Here is a 17,830-nt window from a genome sequence, read left to right as displayed (position 1 = left end):
TTCAACTTGGCAGAGTTTACAGATGACTTTGGTTCTGTCGACTCCGCCGTCTGGAAGAACTTTAAAATGAAAATGGCCGAGTAAAAGTTCCGTACCCTTCTCCATGTTTGGTGGATCCGCCGATTACTTTCTTTTCCTGTTCCACAGCAGACAGCAGCAGACTTTTACAAAATAAAAGCCTGTGAGCAACAGACTTTTACAGAATAAAAGCCTGTGAGCAACAGACTTTTACAAAATAAAAGCCTGTGAGCAACAGACTTTTACAAAATAAAAGCCTGTAAGCAACAGACTTTTACAAAATAAAAGCCTGTGAGCAACAGACTTTTACAAAATAAAAGCCTTTGGGCAACAGACATTTACAATAATAAAAGCCTGTGAGCAACAGACTTTTACAAAATAAAAGCCTGTGAGCAACAGACTTTTACAAAATAAAAGCCTTTGGGCAGCAGACTTTTACAAAATAAAAGCCTGTGAGCAACAGACTTTTACAAAATAAAAGCCTTTGGGCAGCAGACTTTTACAAAATAAAAGCCTGTGAGCAACAGACTTTAACAAAATAAAAGCCTGTGAGCAACAGACTTTTACAAAATAAAAGCCTATGAGCAACATACTTTTACAATAATAAAAGCCTGTGAGCAATAGACTTTTACAAAATAAAAGCCTGTGAGCAACAGACTTTTACAAAATAAAAGCCTGTGAGCAACAGACCTTTATAAAATAAAAGCCTATGAGCAACATACTTTTACAATAATAAAAGCCTATGAGCAACAGACTTTTACAAAAAAAAGCCTGTGAGCAACAGACCTTTACAAAATAAAAGCCTGTGAGCAACAGACTTTTACAATAATAAAAGCCTTTGAGCAACAGACTTTTACAATAATACAATAATTGCACTGTTGATCAGGAACACTTTAAAGGTTACAGGAGAGTCTGGCTGCTTGGGAGGAAACAGAGAGAAACGAGAGCTGGATCAGGATGTAACGACAAGGAAACGTTGTCGTTACATCGTTGTGTGTTAAGGAATCAATTTATATGAGGAGAATCAGTTTAGTCTGTTTGGAATGAAAGAATTAAAGGCTTTATTCCATCAGAGGCAGATGTGTTTCAGCCTCCTGTTTAACGCAGGAAAGCCTCGTGTCTGCCAGCCCCTCGCTGTGTGAGTAAATACCACGCCGGTCCCCGGGGACGCCTCCACCCAAAGGTGGATGATGAGGTGACAAATGGCTCTGAAACCCAGAGAGGGCGTGCATGTGTGTGCATGTGTGTGATGCAGTGGGAGACCAGCCGTCTCTACGGCAACCAGGTGAGCCAGGTGTTGCTAAGGGGCCTCCCTCAGGGCTTTAAAGGTGCTGTGACGCGTCAGTAACGCTGATCTCATCTCTCGTGTGTGCTGCTGGACGTGTTGTGGAGTTTTTTCTCTCTGACTCCCAGCTGATTATCATCATGCTGATGCCATGTCAGCAGTTTATTCAAAGGTTTACTTTATTTATCAGCTTTAAAAACAGATCCTCTTGTGTTCTCACAGTGTTAGATTCTTATTGAACAATCCATGTTGCCATCAGGGACTCCTTTATCTCCAAACTGCAGGTTATAACCTGTGAGTAAGAGCCATTCCCTGAGAACTCCAGCTATAAAAAGCTGCTTGCTGTATTATGCTGCCCAACCACGGCACAAGATATCGGCTGTGTTCCAAACCTTCTCCTACTAACTCCTTGACTTAGTATGCGAGTTTGAGTAAGCGAGAAGTTCCCCAATGCATACTAGATTCTCCGAAATGTTTGGTATGCATCATGAGGTTACTACTCATACTCAAACTACCCAAGATGCAACGTAACGTGACGTCGCCGATCGTCATTTCCTGTCAAAACGGCAGTTTCAAGCTAGCTACAACGAGGGTAGGTTCACTTCCTGTTTTCAAAACAAAAGCACCAATTGTATGGTAATGGCTTTCCCTATGATAAAAGGCAACGGGTATTTTATTTTGTGAAAATAACCGGAAGTGCGTTGCTCACTGCGGCTAGCTTTAGTAGCGCCGAATTCGTGGGAACTAAATTGTAAACAGCCGGTATTTTGTCAGGTTTTCAACACGTTGGGGATCTAAACGACTACTTTCTCTCCTGAAAATGTTTCAAATGTTGCTAAAGTTTACAGAGTTTAGAGCTTAAGAGAAATCAGCTTCAGGCCGGCTGATTTCGCCTCGGGCAGGAGCGAAATGCATTGTGGGTAAACGCTCTGCATACTGTCTGATCGATTAGTATGCAGTCTGCAGTATGCAGTATGTAGTATGTAGTATGCGGTATGTAGTATGTAGTATGCAGTATGCAGTATGCAGTATGTAGTATGCAGTATGTAGTATGCAGTTTGTAGTATGCAGTATGTAGTATGTAGTTTGCAGTATGTAGTATGTGGTATGTAGTATGTAGTATGTAGTATGCAGTATGTAGTATGCGGTATGTAGTATGTAGTATGTAGTATGCAGTATGTAGTATGTAGTATGTAGTATGCAGCATGTAGTATGCAGTATGCAGTATGTAGTATGCGGTAAGCAGTATGCAGTATGTAGTATGCGGTATGTAGTATGTAGTATGTAGTATGTAGTATGCAGTATGTAGTATATAGTATGTAGTATGCAGTATGTAGTATGTAGTATGCGGTAAGCAGTATGCAGTATGTAGTATGCGGTATGTAGTATGTAGTATGCAGTACGTAGTATGGAGTATGTAGTATGCAGCATGTAGTATGCAGTATGCAGTATGTAGTATGCGGTAAGCAATATGCAGTATGTAGTATGCGGTATGTAGTATGTAGTATGCAGTACGTAGTATGTAGTATGTAGTATGCAGCATGTAGTATGCAGTATGCAGTATGTAGTATGCAGTAAGCAGTATGCAGTATGTAGTATGCGGTATGTAGTATGTAGTATGTAGTATGCAGTATGTAGTATGCGGTATGTAGTATGTAGTATGCAGTATCCGGTATGTAGTATGCGGTATGTAGTATTTAGTATGTAGTATGCAGTATGTAGTATGCAGTATGTAGTATGCTGTATGTAGTATGCGGTATGTAGTATGTAGTATGTAGTATGCAGTATGCAGTATGTAGTATGCAGTAAGCAGTATGCAGTATGTAGTATGCAGTATGCAGTATGTAGTATGCGGTATATAGTATGTAGTATGCAGTATGCAGTATGTAGTATGTAGTGTGCAGTATGCAGTATGCAGTATGTAGTATGCGGTATGTAGTATGTAGTATGCAGTATGCAGTATGTAGTATGCGGTATGTAGTATGTAGTATGTATTATGTAGTATGCAGTATGCAGCATGTAGTATGCAGTATGCAGCATGTAGTATGCGGTATGTAGTATGTAGTATGCAGTATGTAGTATGCAGTATGTAGTATGTAGTATGCAGTATGCAGTATGTAATATGTAGTATGCAGTATGCAGCATGTAGTATGTAGTATGCAGTATGCAGCATGTAGTATGTAGTATGCGGTATGTAGTATGTAGTATGCAGCATGTTGTATGCAGTATGCAGTATGCAGTATGTAGTATGCAGTATGTAGTATGCAGTATGCAGTATGCAGTATGTAGTATGCTGTATGTAGTATGTAGTATGCAGTATGCAGTATGTAGTATGTAGAATGTAGTATGTAGTATGCAGTATGTAGTATGCAGTATGTAGTATGTAGTATGCAGTATGTAGTATGCAGTATGCAGTATGTAGTATGCAGTATGTAGTATGCAGTATGCAGTATGCAGTATGTAGTATGCGGTATGTAGTATGTAGTATGTAGAATGTAGAATGTAGTATGCAGTATGCAGTATGTAGTATGCGGTATGTAGTATGTAGTATGTAGTATGTAGTATGTAGTATGCAGTATGTAGTATGTAGTATGCAGTATGTAGTATGTAGTATGCAGTATGCAGTATGCAGTATGTAGTATGCGGTATGTAGTATGCGGTATGTAGTATGTAGTATGTAGTATGTAGAATGTAGTATGTAGTATGTAGTATGCAGTATGCGGTATGTAGTATGCGGTATGTAGTATGTAGTATGTAGTATGTAGTATGTAGAATGTAGTATGCAGTATGCAGTATGTAGTATGCGGTATGTAGTATGTAGTATGTAGTATGTAGAATGTAGTATGCAGTATGCAGTATGCAGTATGCGGTATGTAGTATGTAGTATGTAGTATGCGGTATGTAGTATGCAGTATGTAGTATGTAGAATGTAGTATGCAGTATGCAGTATGTAGTATGCGGTATGTAGTATGTAGTATGTAGTATGTAGAATGTAGTATGCAGTATGCAGTATGCGGTATGTAGTATGCGGTATGTAGTATGTAGTATGTAGTATGCAGTATGTAGTATGTAGTATGCGGTATGTAGTATGTAGTATGCAGTATGCAGTATGTAGTATGTAGAATGTAGTATGTAGTATGCAGTATGTAGTATGCAGTATGTAGTATGTAGTATGCAGTATGTAGTATGCAGTATGCAGTATGTAGTATGCAGTATGTAGTATGCAGTATGCAGTATGCAGTATGTAGTATGCGGTATGTAGTATGTAGTATGTAGAATGTAGAATGTAGTATGCAGTATGCAGTATGTAGTATGCGGTATGTAGTATGTAGTATGTAGTATGTAGTATGTAGTATGCAGTATGTAGTATGTAGTATGCAGTATGTAGTATGTAGTATGCAGTATGCAGTATGCAGTATGTAGTATGCGGTATGTAGTATGCGGTATGTAGTATGTAGTATGTAGTATGTAGAATGTAGTATGTAGTATGTAGTATGCAGTATGCGGTATGTAGTATGCGGTATGTAGTATGTAGTATGTAGTATGTAGTATGTAGAATGTAGTATGCAGTATGCAGTATGTAGTATGCGGTATGTAGTATGTAGTATGTAGTATGTAGAATGTAGTATGCAGTATGCAGTATGCAGTATGCGGTATGTAGTATGTAGTATGTAGTATGCGGTATGTAGTATGCAGTATGTAGTATGTAGAATGTAGTATGCAGTATGCAGTATGTAGTATGCGGTATGTAGTATGTAGTATGTAGTATGTAGAATGTAGTATGCAGTATGCAGTATGCGGTATGTAGTATGCGGTATGTAGTATGTAGTATGTAGTATGCAGTATGTAGTATGTAGTATGCGGTATGTAGTATGTAGTATGCAGTATGCAGTATGTAGTATGTAGTGTGCAGTATGCAGTATGCAGTATGTAGTATGCGGTATGTAGTATGTAGTATGCAGTATGCAGTATGCAGTATGCAGTATGTAGTATGTAGTGTGCAGTATGCAGTATGCAGTATGTAGTATGCGGTATGTAGTATGTAGTATGCAGTATGCAGTATGTAGTATGCGGTATGTAGTATGTAGTATGTATTATGTAGTATGCAGTATGCAGCATGTAGTATGCAGTATGCAGCATGTAGTATGCGGTATGTAGTATGTAGTATGCAGTATGTAGTATGCAGTATGTAGTATGTAGTATGCAGTATGCAGTATGTAATATGTAGTATGCAGTATGCAGCATGTAGTATGTAGTATGCAGTATGCAGCATGTAGTATGTAGTATGCGGTATGTAGTATGTAGTATGCAGCATGTTGTATGCAGTATGCAGTATGCAGTATGTAGTATGCAGTATGTAGTATGCAGTATGCAGTATGCAGTATGTAGTATGCTGTATGTAGTATGTAGTATGCAGTATGTAGTATGTAGTATGTAGTATGTAGAATGTAGTATGTAGTATGCAGTATGCAGTATGTAGTATGTAGTATGTAGAATGTAGTATGTAGTATGCAGTATGTAGTATGCAGTATGTAGTATGTAGTATGCAGTATGTAGTATGCAGTATGCAGTATGTAGTATGCAGTATGTAGTATGCAGTATGCAGTATGCAGTATGTAGTATGCGGTATGTAGCATGTAGTATGTAGAATGTAGAATGTAGTATGCAGTATGCAGTATGTAGTATGCGGTATGTAGTATGTAGTATGTAGTATGCAGTATGTAGTATGTAGTATGCAGTATGTAGTATGTAGTATGCTGTATGTAGTATGTAGTATGCAGTATGCAGTATGCAGTATGTAGTATGCGGTATGTAGTATGTAGTATGTAGTATGTAGTATGTAGAATGTAGTATGTAGTATGTAGTATGCAGTATGCGGTATGTAGTATGTAGTATGTAGTATGTAGTATGTAGAATGTAGTATGCAGTATGCAGTATGCAGTATGCGGTATGTAGTATGTAGTATGTAGTATGCGGTATGTAGTATGCAGTATGTAGTATGTAGAATGTAGTATGCAGTATGCAGTATGTAGTATGCGGTATGTAGTATGTAGTATGTAGTATGTAGAATGTAGTATGCAGTATGCAGTATGCAGTATGCGGTATGTAGTATGTAGTATGTAGTATGCGGTATGTAGTATGCAGTATGTAGTATGTAGAATGTAGTATGCAGTATGCAGTATGTAGTATGCGGTATGTAGTATGTAGTATGTAGTATGTAGTATGTAGAATGTAGTATGCAGTATGCAGTATGCGGTATGTAGTATGCGGTATGTAGTATGTAGTATGTAGTATGCAGTATGTAGTATGTAGTATGCGGTATGTAGTATGTAGTATGTAGTATGCAGTATGCAGTATGTAGTATGTAGTATGTAGAATGTAGTATGCAGTATGTAGTATGTAGTATGTAGTATGTTGTATGTAGAATGTAGTATGCAGTATGCAGTATGTAGTATGTAGTATGTAGTATGTAGAATGTAGTATGCGGTATGTAGTATGTAGTATGTAGTATGCAGTATGCAGTATGTAGTATGTAGTATGTAGTATGTAGAATGTAGTATGCAGTATGCAGTATGCGGTATGTAGTATGCGGTATGTAGTATGTAGTATGTAGTATGCAGTATGCAGTATGTAGTATGTAGTATGTAGAATGTAGTATGCAGTATGCAGTATGTAGTATGCAGTATGTAGTATGTAGTATGCAGTATGCAGTATGTAGTATGTAGTATGTAGTATGTAGTATGCAGTATGTAGTATGCAGTATGCAGTATGCAGTATGTAGTATGTAGTATGCAGTATGCAGTATGTAGTATGTAGTATGTAGTATGCAGTATGTAGTATGTAGTATGCAGTATGTAGTATGCAGTATGCAGTATGCGGTATGTAGTATGCGGTATGTAGTATGTAGTATGTAGTATGCAGTATGCAGTATGTAGTATGTAGTATGTAGAATGTAGTATGCAGTATGCAGTATGTAGTATGCAGTATGTAGTATGTAGTATGCAGTATGCAGTATGTAGTATGTAGTATGTAGTATGTAGTATGCAGTATGTAGTATGCAGTATGCAGTATGCAGTATGTAGTATGTAGTATGCAGTATGCAGTATGTAGTATGTAGTATGTAGTATGCAGTATGTAGTATGTAGTATGCAGTATGTAGTATGCAGTATGCAGTATGTAGTATGCGGTTTCGAACACAGCCATAGACAATGAAAAACATCAAAAATAAGCATACACGCCCCCTATCGGTCACATTTATATTGCAGCTTGAGGACATGCACAACTGACGCACCAAACAATGCAGGATGCACGAGGCAGCCGTGATAAACACATAGTTAACAGCAAATATATTTCCAGCCAAAGTCCACCCTTACTGCGTCAACAAGAATTAAGATTCGTATTACGATATTTTATTACTGGATTTGAATATTTATCAATTTCATACGGATTTAAATGGAATTCTATGATCTCTTCACATTGTTCATACATACACTGAAGCTCATTAATTCTACATTTAATGAGGAAGTCAGAACATTTTTAAAATATAAGCTTCTAAGGCGTTAAATTAAAACAGATTTTTTTTAAAACCTGTGTTGGTAGCTGCGTTTTGGATTTCCCTAAACTTACCTCATCTGTAATCTGATTGCCTCTCCTCTGTAGCTCCTCCTGCTCCGTCAGGATAGACGGGTCCACACGGCTGTTCGCCATGTGTGTCTGCAGGTGTTTGTTTGCGTGAGTGTGCCGGTTCAATAGCAGGTGATCAGATCAGGCTGCAGCATCAGGTGGTTTCAGCAGCTGCAGGGAAACAGAGAGAAAAGAGATCATTTCTGATGGTTTCATCGAGAAAAGAGATCCTTTCTGATGGTTTAATCGAGAAAAGAGACCACAAAAAAAAAGCTCATGAGTCAAAACTGCTAAAAGGAGCCGTCGCTCATGTTGAAAGACTTTCTCTGGTCTTCAAACTGCATGAAGAATTCCTTATTTTTAAACAAAGTCCAGTTCAAACTTACGGCCTATAAGTCAAAGCATTCTTAAGTCCCTTTTTGAGATGCATCTGCTAAATGAATGTAAAATCTCTAAGATGTTCCTCTTTAGCACACAAAAGCACAATAAACACACTTCAAATTCTGCTTTTTAACCATTTAACTGCAACTAAAATACACTTAACACAAAACTAGTTGTTTTAAAATACTAAACTTCAAGTTAACTAATTGTTAAATATACCAAAGATTAGTTTGGTCGATCGAAATCAGATCAAACTTATTCATAAAGCACATTTAAAACAACCACTGTTGACCAAATGAATGTAAAAGACAAACTTATAAGCAGATAAAACAAGTAAAACCTGTTAAAAAGCGTAAAATGCAGTTAAAGGCCTTTATCTAAATGAACAAATCTAATGTACTCAGCACATTTAATTTCTCACCACATGCTTTTTAAAGCATCCCATCAATCTTTTTTATTCCTGAAGCACATTTCAACACACCAAAATCTGCTCAAAATATTGAACAGTACAATAAACTCCAATATAAAAACACAGAAATGATGCATAGAGTGATGGATATTCAGGGTAACTGGTCTGCTGCCCTCTCATTTTCACCATGTGTGTCAGGATGATTTGTTCTCAGAGAGCTCTGACCTGAGCGCCAGAAAAGAAGATCTGCCAGTAATAAGGGGCCCGAGAGACTTGAACATAATCAGCGGGGGTTTAAATTGAATTTTAAAGTGAACTGGAAAGCCAGAGCAAAAGAGAAAAGGAGCTCCCGTTAGTTAGTTATCTCATGTAAATTATATGTTGTGAAAGGACCAAAACAAGAGGGGCTTTAACCAGAAAACTAGACTTAAAAGAACAGAACCAACTTATTTATCACACTTTATGTGTATTCTGAAACTTAATTCTAATTGAGTACAGATAAGATTTAAAGGTTTACTCAACTACAACTAACTTTCCTTTGAAGTGCCTGAAATTACATTTATGTGCCCAAGATAGACCTTTGTGTGCATCATCTGGTTCAGAAAGAACAGAAAATGTCCCGTTTGTGAGACAGTTTGGGAGAAAACACATGAATAATTCTGAATGATTAAAGTCTGCGGAGATTAACCGACACAAATAAGAATGTGATCTTTACATTTAAGGCCGCTGCAACCAATAAAATGGTTCAAAAAGATGGTTTTGATGCAGATTCTGCACAGATTTCCACCACAAAATAAGAGTAAAACTTAAGAGTGGGTCCACACCATCACTACGTCGAGTGGGTGGAATCTCTACACTAATCAGGCTAAGTCGTACAGGCTAAATAAGACTGGGCCCAAAACGGATCCCTGCAGGACGCCATAAATGCCCGAAACAAAGTTATCAACATCAGCGTTAATCAACACTACAAAACATATAATGTGCGTCAAACTAATTTATTTGCAGTCTAAAAGCTGCTCTGCTATTTCCTGTGATGGTCAGATAACCGAATGATGCTAGCCTCCAACCAGGTGTTGAGTCTTTGAATTATAATTATGCTAAAAACTCCACAGTGTGGCCCTTCCGCACTCAGAAATACACAGTGAGAGCACAGAAGTTAGAGGAGATTTTATATTTCCTAATAATTATAGATGTAAAGATTAACCGATACAAATAAGAATGTGATCTTTACATTTAAGATGTAATAACAGACCGCTGTAACCAATAAAATGGTTCAAAAAGATGGTTTTGATGCAGATTCTGCACAGATTTACACAACAAAATAAGAGTAAAACTTAAGAGTGGGTCCACGCCATCGCTACGTCGAGTGGGTGGAATCTCTACACCAACCTGGCTAAGTCGTACAGGCTAAATAAGACTGGGCCCAAAACGGATCCCTGCGGGACGCCATAAAAGCCTGACACAAAGTTATCAACATCAGCGTTAATTAACACTACAAAACATATAATGTGCATCAAACTAATTTATTTGCAGTCTAAAAACTGCTCTGCTATTTCCTGTGATGGTCAGATAACCGAATGATGCTAGCCTCCAACCAGGTGTCGAGTCTTTGAATTATAATAATGCTAAAAACTCCACAGTGTGGCCCATCCACACTCAGAAATACACACACATTTCTTTTCAGACATCTGGTTGAAGGATCATAATTAAGTCTCACCACTAATCACCGCCTACTGGAATAAAGAACAGCAAGGAGGGACAAGACGGTAGAAAAGAAAGATGATGTTCTTCAGTACAAAGGGAGTCATGTAATACAGAGAAGGCTCTGGAAATGCATAATCTGTTGATTATGTTAGCAAGAAACAGAGGAAGTATTCGACCTGGACGCCATCTGTTACTGCTTAAAAATGGACATGAATGTGTGGGTGAATGAGTAAAAACTGACATTATTAGTTCCTGTGTAATTCATATTCATATATAGTGGTCATAAAGGGGAATAATTCACTATAGAAAAATACTCACATACAAAACACCGCTTCATCCGTTTTTAGTGTGAAGAAAACTGCCCTGATTAAAGGTAAATACTACATCCGTGTGGTCGGTACTGGTACAGTTATGGTGACTTTACTGGCCAACCACACTCAGTGGGGTCACATGGCTCTGAAAGGATCGGATTATTGGCTAAATTACAATCAGACTGAGTTATTAAGTGCATGTAGACACCTTAATCTGGCTAAGAACTGGATCGGATCGGATTCAGACCCCGAGATAACTGGGTTGAAAGTCACTCTAAACCTGCTTGTAGACGCTGAAGCACGTGGTGAATCAGACTTTGCGTTCTGCGCATGCTCCAGATGTTTTCCCGGGGTCGTGACCCGGAAGTCAAAGGAGACGATATTCCTGTTGTTGTCGCCGTCAGAAAGAAACAAACAACGCGATGGAGAATGGCACACAAAAGAATCATAGGAAGATTAGGCTTGCTGTTGTCAAGCAGATGGAAAGCAATCCTGTGGCATATCAAGGTATTTTGAGGAATCCAGATTCCTCAATGGCAGAATACCTGGTGGTGTCAAGGATGCGTTATGTTGGCAGTTGGGCTACAGAGCTCGAGATTCAAGCTGCAGCAGACTGTTTAGGTGTGAGTATTTTCACATATCACAATGACCGTTGGCTTGAATATGGTTGTCACAAACATCAATTCTCCAAACAGGCAGTTTATGTAAAGAATTGCAATGGTAACCATTATTTAACGAGCAACCTGCAGAACAGGCAAGACAAAGAGTGTTTACATATACAGGAAAGCTTTGGCGGAAGGAAAGCCAGAAGGAAAGAAGTAAAAGAAATTATGCTCAAAATAGTTTGTATAAGGAAAAGCATAAGGCTATGAGTAAATTGAAATATAGGTTACATAGACAGATTGTCAAGGAAATGAATAGGACCATGTACAGGACTAATGTCAGGCATCAAGCCAAGAAGTTCTATTCGTGTAAAGAGAGAGACAATTTTGGCTCATCATGCAGGCATTGCCTTAGCTCTATACATGGGACAGTTTTATATGTTTCTTTTGAAAACTGTTTGTGAACTTCGGTTATTGTCTAAAGCAGTGGCGGCTGCTGACTTTTAAAACAGGGGAAGCCCATGTTACGCGTTCAGGGTTGTAGTGGCTCGTGCCATCCCAAAGCAGAAGTTAGCAAAGTTAAAAAGAATTAGTCATAACATAGCTGTGTCTAGTATGACAAGTATGCCCAGCAAATACACAGAAAGAAGGTATAGACTTCTACAAAACTTCTAAACAACAAGGATACGTTTCTTATTTACAGTGTAATATTTACAGAATATGTATGTATGTGTGTGAGGATGGAAATGGAAACGATGGGAAATGAGTGAAACTCCGACAGCACTTTCACAGACAACCAGTCTCTCTGGTATCCGCTTTGGGACTGAAGTTCCAGCGTGCTTCTCCACGCTTAAAAATTCGGCTGCCACAGAATCTCTCATGATGGACAAACACTAACTCCAATCATCCCGACACAGCCCCTCATATTGACACGCCCACGTCTAATCTACCCCCAGAGACGCCGAGCAGCCTCGGAAGTGATGAGTTTTTGTCGATTTAGCCAATGATGACCCAGAATTGTAGAAAGAAACTCGACTCTCCCGCCCCCTCCTGAAGCCGGGCAGCCCTCGGCTCGGAAGCCCGGCTGTTAGTGGCGGCATCAACATGTTGTAGTTATGAAAGTAAATGCAGTATTGGGCATATCTTGTGTTTTGTGAATAACTGTTTTATCGTCAATTTAACATTGAAGATGTAGCAACTTCGCCAGAGAATGGGAGAGGCTGCCCGGCTTCCCGTGTTGTCTCTGAATAGCCGAGGCTGGTCTAAACTCAACAAAAAACACTGAGCAACAACATGGTCTCTGGATAGCAACACTGTCATCTTGCCCAGCTCGTGTGTATAAAGACTCCCGGCAGATCTTCCTCTCTCACTCTGCAGACTGCCATGTTTTCTGTATGACCGATGGACCTTTCTTGCAAGAACTAAATACATAAAAGACAACTTGGTTGTTCTCTTAAGACTCACTTAAGAAAATTTCCACAAACAGTGGTAATTGTTAGCCTGACTACGTCATACTCACGATTCTAGTCAGAATGTGAGTCTGATACCGCTCGATAGAGATTTGAGTATGGGGCGTGTTTCAACCGAACCAGGAGAAAAAATGCCTCTTCGCTCAATTGGATAGACCTACAACCAATCAGAGCAACGTAGTATGTGACGAAGATTAAGCAACACACACTTGTTGTAGGAAGGACGGCAAAAACATCTTTTCTATCGATAAAAACCTTTATCGCGTTCCTCTGTTCGTCTTTCAAAATGAATGCAATGTGGAGATCCTGTAGAACAGACTCGATGGCAGAATCTACACACCCGAGCTCTCCAGCAGCAGCCATGTTTGTTTCAAACGAAGTCAAACCAAGCGCTCTTTAGTGACGTAGTCGATAATGTCCCTGTTGATCATCTGTCCATCATCGTATAAAGCCCGCCCTGGCGATCTGATTGGGTCGACTGTTTCCATGTCGGCAGAGATGTATAGTAACGAAGTAGAACTACTTCACTACTCTATTTAAGTACTAAAATGCTGTATCTGTACTCTACGGGAGTATTATTTTTTTCTCCTACTTCCACTTTTACTTCAGTACATATTTTCAATGAGTTTAGTACTTTTACTCCGATACATTTTTTATGTGCTGCATCGTTACTCGTTGTTATAAACATGTTAGGAATCATTCCAAACCCCACAGTCACTCTAGTGTGAAGTGATGGGAGATGCTTTAAAGGGGGAAGGGACATACGTGCCAATACATATTCTTTTGTTCAAAAGAGTTAAGGTCAATGTTTTAAGGTGCTCTTGTACATTCCGCTGTACTGCTGTTACAGCCAAACATTTTGAATAATATAAACAATTTGATTTTCAAACTTTCGACTGATTTCTTTAATAACTACATTACACAATACTTTTACTTTTACTTTCAGTACTTGAGTAGTAATTTTAAAAATAAACTACTTGCAATACTTAAGTACAAAACATGTTTAATACTTTAGTACTTCTACTTAAGTAAGGTGCTTAAAGAGCACTTCTACTTCTACTCAAGTCACTTTTTTGATAGAGTACTTGTACTTCTACTCAAGTCTGAATCGCTAGTACTTTATACATGTATGCATGTCGGGCATAATGATTTCCCAACTGAGCAGAGCCAGACCGAACTTCCCGACCAAAAACCTTATGGGCGGGGCTAAGTTCGGCTGGCACCCAGGCTAGGTAATTGTATCCTAAAATATCATGATAATAAGTACACCTTTGATAACATCTCCTGTCAACTTACCAGGTAACGGGGAGTAAGTGTTATCCATTAATGTCCCCTTCCTTTGCAGTTTCATTACCTCTGGACCTACCGCTGATTGGATTTGACTTCTTAGAAAACCATCCCGGAAAGGATTCTTGATCAAGACAAGGAGGACTATCAAAGATTTATGGCAGAAGGTTCATGATATATCTTCCAAATGCACTATAGGTGTAATGACCATAGACATGATGAGGATCAAGGCAGGTTGAATCGGAATCAGCTCGTGACAATGGATGACATTTTTTTAGAGAAAAAAAATGACCATCATGAAATATCATTAACATGTAAAAGGGATTAAACAAAAAGGGTATTTTTTGTGTCAAATTTTGAATCACAAGTGCTGGGATGGAACTGGGTTACATACTAATAAAAAGGAGTTGACTGTTTGTCACACTACTTATTTGGAGGCGTCTTTGTCTCGTTTTTGCGTCGCTTCCTCATTATTCATCTGTGGAACGTGTTGGTGGGGAAATCACTTGGACTCGCACGCCCTGATGTGGCAATGCCGTCAAATCTCTGCAGGAAAGCAATCACGTTAACCTTCGTGTTAGTTCCCTGTTACCATCTCTTGTGTTAACGGGTCGGTTTTTACCCGCGTTTTAATTTAGTTGTAAAATACACTAAAAACAATCATCTATCATCCAATTTGTTTCTCATCTCTTGGTTACCTTGTTAGGCTTCTTTATCCATAAAAATATTGGTTTTAATATTTTTGGTGTGGGCCCCTGGGCCTTGCTTTTGTCAGTATACCCCTCAATTTCAATAAAAACAAAAATGTAAAATGAACCTCAAGAGAATCAATAAATAAAAGGTTGTTATGTCACCTGACTATTACTGAGGGGATTTAGAACACATTTCTTAAATAAATTAGTTTTATTTATTTTTTCATTTTAATATTATTAACTATAGTAACATCTATGGTGTTACGGGTCAGTTTCGACCCATATATTTACTTCAAGAAAAAGGCAAAAAAGTCTCTTTTTTTCAGCAAACTTTAGTACAAACACAAAATGAAAAGCAGTGTGTTGGCTGAACTTGGGATTTCAGTTTTGGCTCTAATTATTGCTTAATAATCTTATTTTTTTAACTGGGTCGAAACCGACCCTAACAACACAAAGGTCTTAATTTCAACTAGAGCATTTTATAATTTAGCGAAAACAATTTGTTTTTGTTTTATTTTGTTGAAATAGAGGTTCCTGACAAAGTCATAAAGCCTTGATGCAATAAACAAATTTATATGGTTATGTTATGCATTTAAAACCTAAAAACGGGTCGGTGCCGACCCTAACACAAGACGAAGGTTAAGTAACAGCCCACGTCAGACAGATCTGTAGGACGAGTTCGATCTATCTAACCCCAATGCGGGGACCGTTTTTAAGCATCGTAGGGGGCGCTACAGAGCCAATGAGCGACTCCCAAAAAATATAAAGTTTAGATTCTTTCATGTCGTCGACTGGCAGGTGGCGCTCGCAAAATTTCCTGAGTTTTCGCATACCTTTTGCAAAGAATAAGAAAGAAAGAAAGAATAATCCTTACAGAAACAATAGGATCCTTGCAGTTTCACTGCTCGGTCCCTAATAATAAAACAGGGGGGGGGGTCCGTGGCGTAGTGGGTTGAGCAGGCGCCCCATGTACAGAGGCTATAGTCCTCGCTGCGTGTTGTTCCCCCTCTCTCTGCCCCCTGCTTCCTGTATCTCTGAACTTTCCATTAAAAAGGCACAAAAGCTCCAAATAATATAAAAAAAATTTAAAAATGCGTTAATGCGCGATAAAATATTAATCGGCGTTAAATAATTAACGGCGCCCGATTATCGCCCCGCCCTGATGCCAGAAACTTACGCCAGAAATAAGGTTCAGGTTTAAAAATAACCGAACTTCTCCTTTAAAGAACAACGCTGACTGTTACCTGCGCAGTGGGTCAGCACACTCCACAATACACGTGTTTCCAGGTCAAATACAAATGAAAGTTAAAAAGACTTCATTAATGATAATTAAGTGAGGAAATATGTGACTTTAAATGACTTTTTATCTCCCAACCTGAAGCTTCTTCCTGCTGCAGAACACCAACTTCCGACCGGAACAAGCAGAGCTTCGTTTATCATCAATTCCCTCAGAGTTTAGATGCAGAAAGAGGACAGCTGCTCTTATTTATCTGAAGACTTTATCAGATTCACTCAAATGGGTGAAAACCAACACGCGCGCGCCCACCTTTCATCCGCTCCTCTTTGTGTTCTCGGGCTTTTGTCCAGATTTTCCGCATGAAACCGCCTGCAGTCCGCGGCCGACACCTGTTGCTCTGCCTCTGTCCTCCCTCCTCAGCACCACATCCACCCCTGCCTCCTCCTGCCCCGTCCCGCCCCGCTCCGCCACACCGGCCCCGCCCTCACCGAGCGCACCCCAGCAACACCGAACACGCAACAGCTCCACGTTAATGAGGGGAAAAGGCTTCCGTGCGCCGCCATCTGGGCCGGATATTTACAATAAGAGCAGCGTAGTCTTAGTTTGTGGGGTTAAAGTTATATTTCTATCAGTTCTTTATAAATCCAGGATCTCCTAAAACTTTCCCTGCGGGTTTTTCTCCATGACGTCAGCATGGCGCATCAGCAGCCGCTGTTGATGAGTGAAAGTTTACTCCGCTTTTTCATATTATATTAGATATTATAGATATTAGAGCATATAGATTAGATATTAGATATAGCCTATAATAATTTTAAGAATAATATTATAATTAATATTAGAATGTATAATATAGATTATAGATATTAGATATTATAGATATTAGATCATACAGATTAGATATAATAAAGATATATAATAATATTAAGAATAATATTCTAATTAATATTAGAATATATAATATGGATTATAGATATTAGATATTATATTAGATATTTTCATTTATATCTATTGTTTTATGATTATTAGAATACATGAGGCCGACTTGTTTGCACAACCCAAATGTTGTAATTCTATGGAAAATTAACTATAAACCTAAAAATTGTTTATTAATTGGACAGTATAAACCCCAGACTTTCAGGCATTTCAGGCCGCAACATGTTCAAAAAAAGTTGGGACATCAGGTCAGTTGGAGCTTGTAATGTATAATATAATATAATATAATATAATATAATATAATATAATATAATATAATATAATATAATATAATATAATATAATATAATATAATATAATATGATATAATATAATATAATATAATATGATATAATATAATATAATATAATATAATATGATATAATATAATATAATATAATATGATATAATATAATATAATATAATATAATATAATATAATATAATATAATATGATATAATATAATATGATATAATATAATATAATATAATATAATATGATATAATATAATATGATATGATATAATATAATATAATATAATATAATATAATATAATATAATATAATATAATATAATATAATATAGTATAATATATTATATTATAATATAATATAATATAATATAATATAATATAATATAATATAATATAATATAATATAATATAATATGATATAATATAATATAATATAATATAATATAATATAATATAATATAATATAATATATAATAAGTAATAATTTAAAAACATTTATTTGGACGGCTGATTTTAACCAGGATCTGGCCCTACAGCAGCCTCCATGATGAGTCTCTGAGGAGCAGAGATGTTCAGAGGAGCTCCAG

At 37.7% G+C, this 17,830-nt stretch overlaps 1 protein-coding gene across 3 annotated transcripts in view; it reads right to left on the bottom strand.

Moving 5' to 3' along the window:
* The window catches only part of LOC142387982 (synaptosomal-associated protein 25), a 28,321-nt gene extending 11,889 nt beyond the window's left edge, over positions 1–16,432 (bottom strand). For 2 of the 3 annotated variants that reach the window (XM_075472781.1, XM_075472783.1), the window contains exons 1-2: positions 16,158–16,432; positions 7,931–8,098 (exon numbers count right to left, since the gene is read on the bottom strand). In XM_075472781.1, coding sequence (XP_075328896.1) covers positions 7,931–8,011 — 81 coding nt within the window. In that variant the 5' untranslated portion in view covers positions 8,012–8,098; positions 16,158–16,432. The remainder of the gene's footprint in view (positions 1–7,930; positions 8,099–16,157) is intronic. The other variant, XM_075472782.1, reaches the window with a different exon arrangement.
* Positions 16,433–17,830: the final 1,398 nt, after the last annotated feature.

This window comes from Odontesthes bonariensis, chromosome 9 (assembly GCF_027942865.1).
Source record: "Odontesthes bonariensis isolate fOdoBon6 chromosome 9, fOdoBon6.hap1, whole genome shotgun sequence".
Classification (NCBI taxonomy): domain Eukaryota; kingdom Metazoa; phylum Chordata; class Actinopteri; order Atheriniformes; family Atherinopsidae; genus Odontesthes; species Odontesthes bonariensis.
This window is presented reverse-complemented; position numbering and strand designations above follow the sequence as displayed.